General features: G+C 53.4%; 4 protein-coding genes across 4 annotated transcripts; 2 read left to right on the forward strand and 2 right to left on the reverse strand.

Moving 5' to 3' along the window:
• Positions 1-520: 520 nt before the first annotated feature.
• J4E87_007625 (uncharacterized protein) lies at positions 521-1,378 on the reverse strand (the record flags this gene model as incomplete). The annotated part of the gene is made up of 2 exons (XM_049379219.1): positions 521-754; positions 803-1,378. The coding sequence occupies 2 exons, from the start codon at positions 1,376-1,378 to the stop codon at positions 521-523; spliced, it is 810 nt and encodes a 269-aa protein (XP_049231130.1).
• A 2,316-nt stretch (positions 1,379-3,694) lies between these two features.
• GB1 (Guanine nucleotide-binding protein subunit beta) lies at positions 3,695-4,976 on the reverse strand (the record flags this gene model as incomplete). The annotated part of the gene is made up of 5 exons (XM_049379220.1): positions 3,695-3,712; positions 3,762-3,881; positions 3,932-4,021; positions 4,080-4,792; positions 4,862-4,976. 5 exons carry the CDS (start codon positions 4,974-4,976, stop codon positions 3,695-3,697), a joined length of 1,056 nt encoding a protein of 351 aa, XP_049231131.1.
• A 692-nt stretch (positions 4,977-5,668) lies between these two features.
• J4E87_007627 (uncharacterized protein) lies at positions 5,669-12,376 on the forward strand (the record flags this gene model as incomplete). Its single annotated transcript, XM_049379221.1, has 10 exons — positions 5,669-5,973; positions 6,173-6,232; positions 6,284-6,890; positions 7,404-8,238; positions 8,296-8,460; positions 8,535-9,271; positions 9,322-9,378; positions 9,441-9,591; positions 11,204-11,937; positions 11,993-12,376. The coding sequence occupies 10 exons, from the start codon at positions 5,669-5,671 to the stop codon at positions 12,374-12,376; spliced, it is 4,035 nt and encodes a 1,344-aa protein (XP_049231132.1).
• Positions 12,377-14,431: 2,055 nt separating this feature from the next.
• On the forward strand, positions 14,432-15,547 carry J4E87_007628 (uncharacterized protein; the record flags this gene model as incomplete). The annotated part of the gene is made up of 1 exon (XM_049379222.1): positions 14,432-15,547. The coding sequence occupies one exon, from the start codon at positions 14,432-14,434 to the stop codon at positions 15,545-15,547; it is 1,116 nt and encodes a 371-aa protein (XP_049231133.1).
• Between the last annotated feature and the right edge of the window lie 255 nt (positions 15,548-15,802).

A 15,802-nucleotide genomic window follows, 5' to 3' on the forward strand; every position in this document is an offset into this window, starting at 1 on the left:
AAGGATAGACCACACCCTTACCTAAGGGTGAACCAAAACAACACAAAACGCCAAACATGCTGAAGCGCTAAAGTAAGCGCGAATGCTAAGCAAAGTCGTGATCAAGTGAGATGTACCGTCTAACCTAAAAGAACAAAGAGAAACGCCGGTAATGCGTTGTCGTGAAGCCATGCATAATGCACGATAGATGAGAGGACCAGGACTCATAGTGTGATGAGGTGGTCATGGCGAGTCGGTGAGGTATACCCCATGTCATGTCGTGCTGAGATGAGGGGGTCTGAGCGGAGGTGTGATGTGGTGGCTTGAAACCGTAGCGGTCTTAGCGGGTGCTAGTTCGCATGGTGGTGTGCCGTGGTCAACCGGAGTGGTGATGAGTATACTGAAGAGGGAGCTGTGTAAATCGGTGCGAGTGTTGTAGAGATGCTATGGTAGCAGGAGATATGAGCGCGGTCTCAAAGGATGCGGTTCCTATTGATCGTTGGTCAGTTGATGATCTTATCAAACGATCATAAGATGAGACTCACTTTCTGAAGGCGGTCTCGAGGCTGATGGGGCTGAGCTCCGAGTCGTCTGGCAGCTCCTCGAGGAGCGGTAGCAGGCTTGCGAACTTGTCGCCGCCTTTGTATGCTAGGACAGCGGGGAGGACGACATGGTCGATTTCGGCGTCGTCGCCGTGCATCTTAACGAAGCGGACGGTGTCGTTGCGCTTGGCGACCTCACGCATGCACTCTTCGACATCGAGGTTGATGTTCGACTATATGAGTTAGTTGATGCAGTGTGTTTAAGTTTCATCTCAACATACCTGGGAGTCATAGATGAAAACAACAACGGTAGTACCCGACGCCGTCTTATCGACAGCATCGAGATACCCCTCACCATCCACCAACGGCATGCTGCCGTATATCCTCCGGCTAGGGCTGTTGGTCCTCGACCGTATCCGCTCACCAACATTCTGCAGTTCCTTCAACCTCGCCTCACGCCATTGGCGCATGAAGCCCTCGTCGACCTCGTCATCACTGCTCGATGTCTTCTCGTCGTGATAGGCATTGACATTGTACTGTGCGGGTGCGGCGTTCTTCTTCCATGTGAATCGGCGTGCTTGCTTCTTGGCCTGCTCAAACGCCTGGGCGTCAGCAATGACACCCTTGGGCCCCGTGTTGGCCTCTGAGCGCAGGTTGGGCATGTAGTAATTCGCCCTCATGTCGGCTGGGATGTCGAGCTCGTCGTCGGTATCGATCTTCTCGAGGTAGTCGTCGGCGGCACCAGGGGATTCCGGGTCGGAGAGGTCGGAGTCGTTGTGTCGGTCTTCGGGGTGGCGGTCTTCGCGGTCCTTGTCTCGGATCAGTTCGTTGAATTCGTCTTGAGCGGCTGTAGTCATGACGGAAGAAAAAGAAGAGCGGGACCCGAATGACGGGCGCCGGACTGATATATGTGTGGAGAAGGGGGACGGTCAGCGTCAGCTGTTTGCAGAGTCCGTGTACAGGTCCCGGTGTCTGGTGACGCGTTGGTCTGTGGTGGGCAGAAGGAAAGGGAGTCGTTGCAAGGTTGGGGTCGGTCGTCTGGGATGGTGCTCCGCTAGATGACAGGCCTTGGCGCGCGTGCTTGCAGGGCTATTTTCGAGTACGCGCTGGGGTTTCAGCGATGCAATTGGACGCGCACGGGAGAATTCCCTCGAGGATTCCAACGTGCGTACGTGGATAACGTGGTCGAGGCGGTACGGTGTGTAGGGGTGTGCTTGGTAGGTGCTGTTTTAGGGCTGATGCTGACCGGCCGATTTCACGATGCATTAGACGCCCGCACGGGGCCGCATCGCACTCCATTGGCGAAGCGCAAAGGCATGTCGGCCTTATGAAACAGGATGCTCGAGTGCGAAACACGCTCACCCGCCTGTACACCGCCCAATTGAGAGCCCGCGGGTGGCGCGCAATGGCTTGGGGCGCCGCGTGGAAAGCCTGACGACTGCTGAAACACCATGCCGAACTATCTTGCTACACGCCTCCTCGACACGTCTGTCGCAGCATCAACCTGCCCTATCCTCGCTGCTGTTTGGAGGCTACACGTCACAATGACCTTACGCCTCTGCTAACCCTCTCATGCGCTCTGGATGTTTCAATCTCGTCGAGGCACCAACTGTCATGCAGCACCAGAGTTCCATGGCACCGCCGACCAAAAGGGGCCGAGGGATCTCTCTTTCGGTCTTGTTTGATATTCTCGTCCCGGCCACATCCCGGATGCGAGTCCCCCGGTGCACATGCAATGGAATCCTTCTGTGCTCGCTTCTAGAAGCATTAATGCTATCCATCGCGTTCCTATTCTCCGATCGACTCCTGCCTCGGCTGAGGCGCTTCCTTTTGTCGATTTCAGGGTCCAGTTGCCATGCAGCCTAAGATTGCGGGCATTAGCTGAGGCACGTTAATGCCAAAGACGATGGTTCGATACATTGATTTCTCTTCGAAAATAGAAGGACGTTGCATAACCGCCCGGGTGAAAGTAAAATACGACGTGGCTCCTGCGTCTTCTGCTCGGTCGCTCTGCTGTCATCCATGAAGATCACAACCATAATCTATCAGCCCTGCCCGACGAACGCCTAAAGTACGGTCACGCTACCATCACCGCAATAAGCTCTGATCGCTGATACTCCGGCTTGTCACTGCTTGTCCCGGAGTGACGTCCGGATGGGCAATTGGGGTCCCCTGGGCAACCTAGTCATTTGCATAACGGTGTGCGCGCCACTAGATTCGCGAGCGGGTATCATCCCAGGTGGTGCAATCACCTTGGAGCTGTTAATGCCTCGCACAGTGGCCTAGGCCAGCATATGAAAAGTAACTTCTACCGCTGAGGCTACAGTAACCGCTGAGAGCGCCGAACAACAGCTACGACAAGGTCTAGAAGGCACGTTGACGTTGATTACTTCTTTCACGAGCTGACCTGGACTGAGCGCGCTCAAACCTTGGAATGCTCGAGACGTTCCAAGGCTCCTGGAAAAGGCAATATCAGTCATCTTAACATCATGCAAAAGCGTTCGATAAACTTAAAAGAGGTATATAGAAACTCGCTGACTACCGACTCATCCTTCACAACCCAATCAAATCGTACACATTGAAAGCCCAGGCGCCAGAAAGCCATGATCCGTCCATTCAGTCCCCCTCATCCATGGATTCTCCAAAACCATTTGCACGTAGTAGAATCCGAAACATACAGTAATGAAGCACCCCGTCTTGCACAGCCCCATCTCTTCCCACGCAAGTGCAAGTACAATCGGTCGCTTTTAATGATCAGGCAGAACGCAAGGAGAAGACTATGTCGAAGGTTGATGTAGATAGGTGCTACTCATGTACGTTGAACAGCCGGCCCGGACATGAAGACGAGTGTGAGCAGTATGCTCGCACCGACGAGAAAGGAATAGAACAGTGGTATGAAAAGAAAAAGTAGTTTGAGCACAAAAAGATTCCGGGCGCCGGGACATCAGTTGGCACCGTAGCCACATCGACGATTCCAACAGGTGCGAGTATTATATTCTTAGAGTATGACAGCGCTCAGTCTCCTGGTTGATAAGATGCAGCAGGGGTATGGTATGCCAGGAGTTGCGGAGATCGCTGTCGTAGGTTGTAGTTTGCCAATATTACGGTAAGGCGCACACGTTCGGATTGGCGTCGTTACATGGCGTCGTGGAAGTTGGGGAGGCTGACGGCACTTATGCCCAAATGCGCAGCTATGCCAAGTCAGTTGTGTAATGCAGACGGGAGCACGAGAGAACCTACCATTGAGTCCCATGAACCAGTGCATAGACTGAGCGCGTCGTTGCTAACGCCGAGACAGCTGACGCGGTTGTCGTGACCTTGCAATGTGCCTACGCGTTCGCCGCGGAGTACGTCCCAAACCTGGATATTATTAGACTGTGGAACCTGTGGGGGCTGCGCTGACTGCTTACCTTGCACTCGAAGTCGTCGTAACCAGCAAATAGCAGTCTTCCGGAGACGGAGAAGGCTACGGATGTGATACCGCAGACGGGCTCAGGAATCTATGGCAGACATTAGTAATCCAAATGCCAAGAGTGCCAGATATGTCAGCGGGCATACCTGGTATGATGCGAGCTCGCGGTCGGCGCGGATGTCGAACAGACGGCAGGAGGCATCGTCGGAACCGGTACCGAAGGCATTTCCGTTGGGGAAGAATTGGATGGCGTTGATGTCAGAGTCGTGCGCGGCAAAGGTCTGCACGCACTTCTGCTGTCTGATGTCCCAGAGCTTCGCGAAGGCGTCGCAAGCACCGGAGACAAATTGGTTGTGGTCGAGCGGGTTGATGCTCAAGCTCATTACATCACCGAGATGGTCGGCAAATTCGTGCACCTTGGAGCCAGTCTCCAGATCCCACAACACACAGGTCATGTCACCGGATGATGTAAGGATGCGCTTATCACTGATGAATCTGCAGCAACTGAGGTAGCCCGAGTGGCCAGACAGCTCGCGTGCCACGCGTGTTGGGCCTTCCCGCGCCGACAGGTTGTAAATGGAGCAGATGTTATCGAGACCACCACAGGCGACGTAGTTGCCGGACGGGGAGTAGGCGCACGTCATGACCCAGGACGATCGCAGAGGAATGGCGTGGACCTTGTTGGTCGTGTAGGCGTCCCAGATGATAAGCTTTCCGTCCTGCGAGGCGGAGACGAGATGTCTACGGTCGGTGGACCAGTGCATGGCGTAGATTTTGGCCAGATGGCCCTTGAGGGTGCGCTTCGTCTTCATGGTGAGGCGCGGCAGAGCCTCGACACGGTCTCTGGCGACATCGCGAACTGCGCTCTTGTGTTAGCCGTCTACGAGGTTCCGATGCGGTGAGCACGCCGGCTGGAAAAAGAACATACGGGTCGTGTCAGCGAGCTCATCCTTCTTGCGCTTTATCCTGTCCTTGAGCGCCTCAGCGTCGCGGCGGGCGAGCTGGATCTTCTGCTGAATCGTTTCTTGGTTCATATCGGCCATATATTAGTGGTGTGCTGGTGGTGAGGGTGTTGTCGCGAGCGGCGCGAAACGGCGAGGCAGGCGAATCCAGGGGCCTCCTAGGGAACGCGGCAGCCGGAAGCGAGAGAGAGCGGCGGCAGGAGCGATGGACAGGCGGCAGCAATGGCTAGACGCGCGCAGAGCAGAATCAATTGCTTGCGCAGAGGGAGCGGCGGCTGGCAAACGGTCGTGGGGGCGTGAGGATGGAAGGGTGAGTGCTTGGAGATGAGTGAGGTACAGGAGCGGCCCGGGGTGAGCTTAGCTTGGCCTAGCCGAGCAGCGAGCGCTGGAGATCAAAGGGCGGTGCTCCGCCAGTCTGTCGCGAAGATGCCCACTGCAAACACCTGCCGTGACACGTGAGCAATGTGAAGGGGCGGTAACGTGAAGGAGCCCTGCGTGCTGTCGGGTCGGGTGTTTGCACAGCTGGAGGCGCGAACGTGGTGTTGCTATGCTCTGCTCCTGTCCAGACCTTGACGAAGAAGGCGCGCGCTGCAATCTCCTGCAGCGCACCTCCTCCTTTAGGCGACGGACGAATGAGCAGCGAGCAGCCTCGGCTGGCACTATGACCCGCGTCCGCCGCTATACCCCCCAGGCCTCCTCCTGAAGTCTGTTCACCTTTCCATTATCGCTTCGAGAACCATCCCCACGCCACCAATACCGCCGTGTTCCCCAGCATGGCTGCACTCCCCATCGCGACTGCACACGACCTGCCCGTCGACGCTGCCTTCACCAAGGGCCTGCCCAAGATTGAGGTACTGCTCCAGCCTCCTCGGTCCCTAGTCATCGCGCCAAGGACGCTCAGACTTCCGTTCGCTGCTGCTAATGACGCGACTCAGCTTCATGCCCACTTAACCGGCAGCATCAGTCGCGACTGCCTGCACGCCATATGGGAGACAAAGAAAGCACGGCATCCTGACTTCGACCTCGAGGATCCCTGGCTTGCTATACCCGCGGGCAAGGTCGACTACGATATCAAAACGTAGGCCTAGCTCGATTTGCTCGTCGTTCGGAATTCTCGCTGTAACACCGGCGTGCCGTTGGGAATACATGGGCCAAGACGATCGCGCAAGCGATTTCGCGGCCAATATTCCCCTGACAAATGATCGCTACCCGCTTGGTCGTCCCAAACCACTGGCTCACCACGCGAAATACTAGCAGACGTCTGACAGCTAGATTAGGTTCTTCCCGCTGTTTTCGTCATACATCTATCGCCTTTGCAGTGATTTGCCGAGCATTCAGTATGTCTGTCGACATGGACGTGTATGGTGAGCTGCGGTTGATCAATCTAGGTACTCCACCAGGGCTGTGTTGCAAGACTTCCAGGATGATGGGGTGGTATACGTTGAGCTTCGAACGACCCCGAGAGCGATCCTTGGAGAGGGCGTAACCAAGGATGATTACGTGAAGACCGTTTTGGACATACTCAATGCCCATAACGACGATGCTAACAACACCATGCGAGCTTTCCTCATACTGTCAATCGACCGTCGCAACAACATCGCAGACGCGGAAGAAGTCGTCGATCTTGCCATCAAGTATCAGTCCGCCGGCGTTGTTGGTGTCGACCTATGCGGCGACCCAGCGAAAGGTGACATTCGCATCTTCGGCGATAGCTTCGCTCGGGCAAAGGCTGCCGGACTGAAGATCACGCTGCACTTTGCCGAGAGCGAAAATTCTTCCTCGGATTTGGAGTTGCAAATACTCCTGTCATGGCAACCTGACAGACTGGGCCATGTCATACATGTCAAAGATGAGTTTAAGAAGACCATCGAAGAGCACGGAATCGGCGTCGAGCTGTGCCTCAGCTGTAACGTGCATGCTAAGATGATCACGGGCACTTACTCGGACCACCACTTTGGAGTGTGGCGACACAGCAGTGTTCCCGTCGCTCTGAGCGTACGTTCAGCTGTAGACTACGCGTGCTTCTCGTGATGACTGACGCCCGGCAGACGGATGATGTAGGTGTCTTTTGCAGTCCACTCTCGCAAGAGTACTACCTCGCGGCGCAGCATTTCCACTTGGACCGAAAGGATATCAGAGCACATTGCGAGCGAGCCGTTAAGTCGATCTTTACGGGTTCAAAGGAACATGCCCGTCTTCGGAACATCTACGCATCTTGGAACGGATGGGATATATAAACTACGGCCCAAGCAGCAAACAGTCATTCGCCTGATGGAATCTAGTCATGATGACTCCGGTGTATGACCAAAATTATCCTGCTACGTCTTTCGCAATAGTCATCGCTGAGTACAAGGTCTTGCAATGCATTCTCCTTCTTTTTTCCTACAATCTTTCTCATATGAACTACTACACATCGATTGACTACCCAACAACGCGCCATACACGCTTGCACACCCACACGGCCTATCGCACACTGTCGAGCTACGGTCACTATTGCCGGCCACTCAGGCTTCCATCTTTCACGCCGGCAAGGACGTTCGCAGCTCCAGCATGGCTATCGTCCCACTGAACAGCGTAGTCTTCACGCTCTTCTTGATCCTTTCTCTAATCGCCGGGACTGCTGCTCAAAGCTCGGCTCAGGCTGGTACCGACACCTCACCAAGCGCATCACAGGCTTCTGTGCAGGCTTCCTTTCAGGCTTTGCAGGCTGCCTCTCAGACTTCACTGGTTACATCTCAGACCTCTCAGGCTACTTCCCAGCCTTCTCAGGTCGCCTCTCAGACCACTCAAGCTATCTCTCAGGCCGCGTCGCCAAGCACTACTCCGACCAATTCACAAGCTGCCTCCGCGGCGCCCATTGTAGTCCCCGACGTCGACGCGGACAAGAATTTCGTGATCGGCAATACTTGTGACCCCGATCAAAAGAACATCATCAAAACCGCCTTTGTTGGGACTGGCACGTTAGCCTTCTATGGAATGCTGGATTGGTCAAATGCCAATCTTGGACAAGACCTACCCTTCGTGGAGAATCTTGGTACCAGCGCTATTCCGAATGCTAGCACAGTCGAGAGCGTATTTAAGGACTATTCAAGCGCAACCGTGAGTGCTGCTTGGAAGATCAATGCGGTTTGCGACATCAAGAACGAGACAGCGGCATGTCAAAGTAAACACGTGTATGGCGGCATAGGCAGCGAAGGCCCCCGGGTGGACCTCAAACCTAATCTCTACTTTTGTTGGGAGTACTTCCGATTCCCTCCTCTGAACGAGGCAGTACAGATGGGCCTGAGCGATTCAGTCGACTGGACGCGCCGTTTCAATATGGGCTCTTATCATGAGAACCAAGGTATGGGAATGCCATCTCGAACATATCCACATTCACCTTATACTAATCTACTAATAGCTTCCGCACTCTTGCGAGCTTTGCTCTACTATCTCCCACAACGAGAGGGCTGGAACCGGCATATCTCCAACCTGTGGGTGTACATGCGATATGCGGGTGGGGCGAGCAAATGGACAGCTTGCTATGGCGTATACTGCATTAAGCTCCTAGCTCAGTTGGCTGACAGTGAAACATGGAGCATTCTTAATGGTATACATTTGACAACAAGAAGAACTCTTGCCTGATGCTGACGGGTATAGCCGATAACTATGCTCTTTTTGCGTTGCAGAAGTACGTTTCTCGTCAACTTGGGGAATCTAACAGTCTTGGAGCATCCAACTTTCCATGGCTTCCTCGTCTCGAAGATGGTCCAAATCCCATCATTCGGCCTCTTCTTTTGGGAGATATCCAGACCTTCCATGCGACTCCGGAATTTAGCGCAGAGAGTGATTCCCAGTGGTATTACGACGTCGAGCGATACCAGAAGACAGACATTTTGGACTTCAAGGATCAACTTCCAAAAGGATCTCAGGCTGATCTAGAGAATGCGCCCTGGTCCTTTGGCGCCACCACATCCGGTTTTAAAGTACTTCGTGACAAGTTCCTGAAGGTGTTCAACGAAGCAAAACAGAACGGCATGTCCAACCTGGGTGCATCAAAAGAATACACATGCTATCGCGAAGATAAAGCCGCGTTCCCGGACGCCATAGCCTTTACATTTGACGAAGTTCAGAGTGAATTGGACAACTTTTGCAAGAACAAAGTCAACGACTACATGCTCGCTGGCAAGCCTCTACATCCGCGCATCTTCCAAATCGATAAGGAAGTCGAGTTGTATACACCACTACCGGATGGTACAAAGGATCTGGTTTACTATGTCTCCCCAAGCCCTGATAGCTTCATGACAGGGAAGAATTTATCTGTATATTTCGAAGGAATACAATCCGACGAGAAAGCTTCGCATTGCATAGCAACATACAACGACCTCATTACACATGTGGGCTGCCAATCTCTACCAATGCTTACGTCCAATACTAACAAACCTAGTGTGATGGAGGAGACAGTGACGACAAATATGGTGGCTATCTCAAAATTAACGACATGGTGCGTATTTCCCCGTTGGATATGACCGAACGATAATGCTATGATGATTGACGCACTTGCAGATCTTCGCCGTAGGCGCTATGACGCATCCATCAGCCCACTGGGACATACCACGGACCTTGGAATCTAAATGCACGGATTACAATGCCACCAGTGCATGGCGGATCGCACCCTTCATCGATATCAACGATAGCGAACGTACGGGGCGGCTCTGTACGTGTTGGTTTGGTAGCAACCCCATGGGTGCGGCTATGGTCTGTAAGCAACCGGGGAAGTCTTGCGCAGATGTTTGGAAGCAGCAAGGCGCTACCATAGGTGCTGCGGCGAACATGCGGTGCATTAGTGGGTAGGCTAGGCGGCGGGATGAGAGGCTGGGGATGCACATGTATGGAATATAAGAGTTGATCTCTATACGAAGCTGGAGTATATTCCATCGTATGCGGTCCGGAAAATGACTGGAACCGCGAAACATCCCAACTGTCACTAAACAAGAACTTGAACCACCGTCCAGTCACCAGATTCTATAGACTAGTCACAACTACTCCGCTATGACAGAACGCTTACTTCCACGTCCTACGCAACAGTCATTGGTGAGTATAAGATCTCGCATCGCAGTTCTCTCCTTCCTTCCTACAATCTTTCTTCGATAGACACCATCACGCGAATACCACACAGCCAACATCACCTCACATCTTTGCTATACCTGCATACTATACCTAGTGTCTTGCCATTTTACGGCTATTCCTCTCCTACCGCTCGTCCTGCAACATGTTTAACGCCATCAAGAAAGTCCGCTCGTTAGCCACGTCAGTGTTAAGACCGAATGGTCTAATCCTTACGATCTTCTTGATCCTCTCTCTCATAGCGGATGGCGCCGCACAAAGTTCTTCGCAGGTAGCCTCTGCAGTTTCCCAGACTGCCTCGGTGGCTTTTCAGGTGGTCTCCGTTGCTTCTCAGGCTAGCCAACAAGCGTCCTCTCAAGCAGATTCACAATCACCTTCCCAGACTCTCGCACCAACAGGCACTCAGCCCTCGGTATCAGCGCTGCCATCAACTGCCGGGTCCATAATCTCCTTTGATGATTCATGCAAGGCTGAGCATCGAGACATGCTTGATAACGATTTGAAAGATGTTGTGGATCTGGCCAACGTCACAGCCAAAAGCCAAATAGCCTACACGGACAACCCAAACTTTTGGCTGTTTTTTGGCAAAAGTTCAGTCGAACACATCCCGGTCATCAAGAGTGCTTTTCCAGGCGTGCTGCAACTTTCAGAGCCAATTTTGGTGGGGTGCAACTTCGACGGCTCAGCTCCGTGTGACGAGCGTACCAAATTTCCGGGCATTGCCAAGACAGTGGTTGACACACAAAAGAGGGACGGCACGCAAGGTCAACAACCCGGGCTTGTAATCTGTCGCGAATACTTCGGACTCCCTCCACTGAATCATAGGGTTCAGATGGGTATCAATTCTCCCACTAATCTTACGGCTCGATACAACGCAGGGTATTATCACGACAATCGAGGCGAGTAATTCAACAATTGTACATTTGCTGCTAGATCACTGACAACGATCAGCTACTACCTTGCTGCGCATGCTGGTCCAGTTTCTTCCCACATCGAAAGAACTAAAACGACCCATCTCAGACCTTTGGGTTAATGTGTGGCAAGATTCACCTGGCGGAATCAAGGAGTCCTGGTCAGCTTGCTACGGGGTACTCTGCGCCAAAGTTTTGGCTCGAGTTCACGACAGCTCTAACGACTGGGGAGCATTGAACGGCATGTTCATCATATCCTGCACAAGCGCCTGTCAAGCTGATCATTTCTAGCGGACAACTATGCTCTTTTTGCCCTATCCAACTATGTATCGCAGGCTATCGGCGGTACGGTTCCTTACTTCCCTAGAATTGATGATGATCCATCTTTCGGCAAAATGGTCGTTCCTTTCAATAACGAAGAATCTGCCCAAATCCAAGTAAAAGGCTGGTTCCACTGGCGCGGACTTTCCCAGCCGAACTACGACATTTCTCTACTACAACCGGATAAAACTGAATTCGATATTGGGACTGAGCTTGACGAAGAACGAAAGGCCGATATACTAAGCGCCCCGTATTACAGAAAACTCCCAGACGAGTCCGTAAGGGGCAAGGAGGACTCATGGATCGGTACCTTTGTAGACGCCCACAAAGACCAGCTACTCAATACGGATGCAACGTCCGACCGTACTTGCTTCGGTGAAGGCCATGACCAGTACCCAAATGCGAAAGAATTCGACGGAGAGGAGGCAGTTGGCTTTGCCCAACAGTTCTGCGAAGACATCATCAAGCACTGGGACAAGACGACCCCAATTCCACCATCTGTGCGCGATACCTCGGACTTCCGTAACGCAAGTAGGGCGTACAAACTCACAAAAACAAACGCCGACTCACATGTTGGATTCTTTGCGGTCGCTGATCCTGCGTTGTTCATACAAGCTCGAACCACTTGGCACTTTTTTGAAGGAGCGACAGACGACGACAAAGTCGACCACTGTCGCTTGACTTACAAGGATATCATACGCAATGTAAGACATTGGTGCATTCCCATGGCAATATCAGTCCAGGTACTAATCAACCCAGTGCGATGCCGACGCCACCAAAAGACGTGGTGGCGTGCTCAAGCTCAACGACCGCCTCTACGGCGTCTACGTCACACCGGATGAGCGAGAGGACAAACTTCCCTGGCTCACAGATTACACTGCTCTCGGTGATCTCAAGTGTGCGAATTACAATGACACAAGCAACTGGCATATACAAACATCCATCGAAGGTACATCAAAGACAGAGTCGCCTGTTGACATCACCGAGAGGGAAAAATTGAGTAACATTTGCTCATGCTGGTACTCTGCTTTTCCGTTCACCTTCGATCTGTTTTGCAAAGGTTCCGCATCAAAGTGTGAGGATTTGGCGGCCGACGACAAGAGGAAAGCGGCGCTTTGGGACGATTTTGCATGCGCATTGTAGGGACTTGCGATGTCTTCAGGCTGGCGTTGCGAGCCTGAGTTGTATCTTATAGAATGGCCGGGTGCAATTTAGCTATGCGATATCACTCAGAACCCGTCCACGTTGACCTAGGAAAACCGAACACCCAGGAGCCTACATCGACGTCAGCTTACCTACTTTGCATGCGTTCATCGTGATGTAGTCTACACTCCTGGTATATGCTTTTTCTTGTATGAGGTGCGGCTGTCTCATGTCCGCATGACATCAACGTATAGCTCCTTCCTGTCTGGAACGTCGTGCGTTTTAGCGTTGCGCTAGTGGAAATGATGTTCGCCGGCGTCGGCCACGTCTGCCCCTCCGTCCATCACCTCTGCACCCGCAGGTACTCACACATCACGTCTCATCAGCCATTTCACAAATGCGGATACAACAGCATAACATCTTGCCACTCGACTCAACCTCGAACATGGTGCAGGCGCCGTTGACTTCGTCATACCCGCGTGCGCAGCGATTTCACCTCGGCTTGTAGAACGATGGCGCAATACGGGGTCACGCTTGCAGCCACCCACTTGCAGCCAGGTACCAGCCTTCCTTGGTTCAGGCACGGCAAACGGCTGGGCATGAGGACGCTACGAGCGGTTGTGGCAATGTGTATGCTATCCCTCATGCATCTAGTCTTCCGAACTCGCATTGACGGATTCTTGCCCACGCCTCGCCATGATTGGGAGCTTGTATTCTAATACGAGTACCGGCAGGAGGAGGGTGTAGGACCCGCTCGGAGCGACCCTCCCTTCTGATCCTTCACTACTACTGCGGATACTAGTAACACGGAAAAACAACGTCCATACAGCATAACCGAACAGCGCCAGCACATGTGTGCAGGAAGTTGTGGTTCTCTTGCAGCAGGATTCTGGGTTGATTAGTATTCGACGAGCGGCACTGGAGCCAACTGAACTTTACCACCGCGTATTTACCAATGGTAAACATCACGAGGAATGATCGCTTAGAAGCAGCTGGACCCTTCTTGATCAGCGACGAACCGGCAAAGTTCCCTGACTCATAGGGACTTTCTACGAGTCTAGACACTGTCGCTACGCTCACAAGTTCAACCCTGGGGAGCTGCCAGTGACGATCACCACGATTAGCACGCATATCTACTGGCCATTTACTTGGACTACGAACAAACACCAGAATAGGTGGACTATGCCCTTGCAATTCCCGAGCTCGCCAAGAGAGTAGAACGCCAAACTACCGGCACTACAAGAAAGTCGGCGAATAAAGAGAGCCATCGCAAAAGCTCCTATCTGCTAAGCGCCCCTCGATATTAGAAGATAAAGGTCTTGGCTCTTGGCAGCGGGACACATGATGAATCAGGAAGGTATGGTAAAGAGGTGTGTATGGCTTCTGCATGAACGGATATGCCCGTGCGGGGTTATTCCCTAAGGCTGGCACATTATCCGACCAGCTCGCTTATCTACCCCTACCGGATCTCTGTCGTATCTCAACCTCCTTCCTGAACGGATTCGCGTACCTGGATAGCGTAGGGGTGCTTGCAGACCGTTAACTTTGGTGTTAAGAGTCGCTACATCGATAGCTCGATGGCCTCCAGGGGCGAATCTCTTGTCAGGTGCCTGTTTGGGTGTAACACCGTGGGGGCAATGTCTTGTGAGGTGCCCTATGGGGTTTACCTTTCCGATACTCTTGAAACGTAGCACCCCGGGGTAAACATGCCTTGCAGCGGAAGAGGAAGGAGATATTCTGGTTAGCGGTCGATCCAATTTACAGCTCTTGTGAGGTGCCTTTTGGAGACTACCTTTCTGATACTGCAAGCACGTGGGACCACACCACGTAGCGGATGAGGAAGGAGGCAGTTTGTAGCCGTGTATGCGGGCTAGGGCTCTATCTTGCACAGCAACGGACGAAGACATGATGCAAGTCACGACGCCAGACGTGGACGAAGAAGTATAAGTATAGGAGGGTATTCCCGTCGTTTTCAAATCATCACTCTCATCAGTGTCACTCACTCTACTACCTTCGCTCTCGCCTCTACAACATCAAACGTTCGGTATCTTCACCATGGTTCTCACCAACTTCCTCGCTGCCGTGGCAGTCTTCCTGCCCATCGTCTACGGTGCCCCTACCACTGCTGCCAACAGCCTGCACCCCGACATCCTCGCTGCCATGAAGCGCGACCTTGGACTTGATGCCGAGCAGGCCCACGCCCGTGTAGCCCGCGAGCTCAAGGCCACCGATGTCATTGAGCAGCTCCGTACCTCCACCGGTGCCTCCTTCGGTGGTGCCTACCTCGTTGACGGTGACCTCACCGTTGCCGTCACCGACGAGGCCTCCGCCTCTGAGGTTGAGGCCGCCGGTGCTAAGCCCCTCCTCGTCTCTGTCCCTCTCTCCAAGCTTGAGGCGGCCAAGGCTGCTCTTGACAACATGGACATCGAGTCCGCCAAGCGCTCCGAGTCTGGCATCGCCGCCTACTACGTCGACGTTGCCTCCAACAAGCTCGTCTTCGAGGCTCTCGCCGATAGCACCGACTCCGCTGCCGACCTCGCCAAGAAGGTTGGTCTCGCCGACTCCGAGTACGAGGTCAAGACCGTTGCCGCCATGCCCACCACCTTCGCTACCATCCGCGGTGGTGACGCCTACTACATCAACCGTGCCGGCCGCTGCTCCGTCGGTTTCTCCGTCACCGGTGGATTCGTCTCCGCAGGCCACTGCGGTACCACTGGCAACACTGCCTCCACCAGCGCCGGTGCCACCATCGGTACTTTCGCTGGCTCCAGCTTCCCCGGCAACGACTACTCGTACATCCGCGGCACCTCTGGCAACACGTACCAGGGCCGCATCAACAACTACGCCGGCAGCACCCTCCCCGTGTCCGGCAGCACCGCCACCGCCACCGGCGGCAGCGTCTGCCGCTCCGGTTCCACCACCGGTGTCTTCTGCGGTACTATCCGCGCTCTCGGCGCCACCGTCTCCTACGCTGAGGGCCGTGTCACTGGTCTTACTCAGACCAACGTCTGCGCTGAGCCCGGTGACTCTGGCGGTTCCTGGTACAGCGGTGCTCAGGCCCAGGGTGTCACTTCCGGTGGCTCTGGTGACTGCTCCAGCGGAGGTGTCACTTACTTCCAGCCTGTCAACGAGATTCTGTCTGCTTACGGTCTTACTCTTACCCGCGGTTAAACGCTTGGATGTGAGTTTGCTTTTTGCCTAGCGATGGATGATGTGGTATGAATGTTTATGAGGGGGTTATGAGAACTTTTGAGTTGTATATAGTTTGATTGTTGAATCGCAGTTATGATACCTGGAAACTTGTTTGACAATTTGGTGATGTTGTGATCTCTGAGTGTGACTTTACTTTACAGAGTGGAATTGGTCTTGGGGAAGTCTTCTCACTGACCAAGACATATCTTTTCGCCTCCTTCATATACACCCTCT

This window comes from Alternaria ethzedia, assembly GCF_023757985.1.
Source record: "Alternaria ethzedia strain BMP 0044 chromosome Unknown scaffold_21, whole genome shotgun sequence".
Classification (NCBI taxonomy): domain Eukaryota; kingdom Fungi; phylum Ascomycota; class Dothideomycetes; order Pleosporales; family Pleosporaceae; genus Alternaria; species Alternaria ethzedia.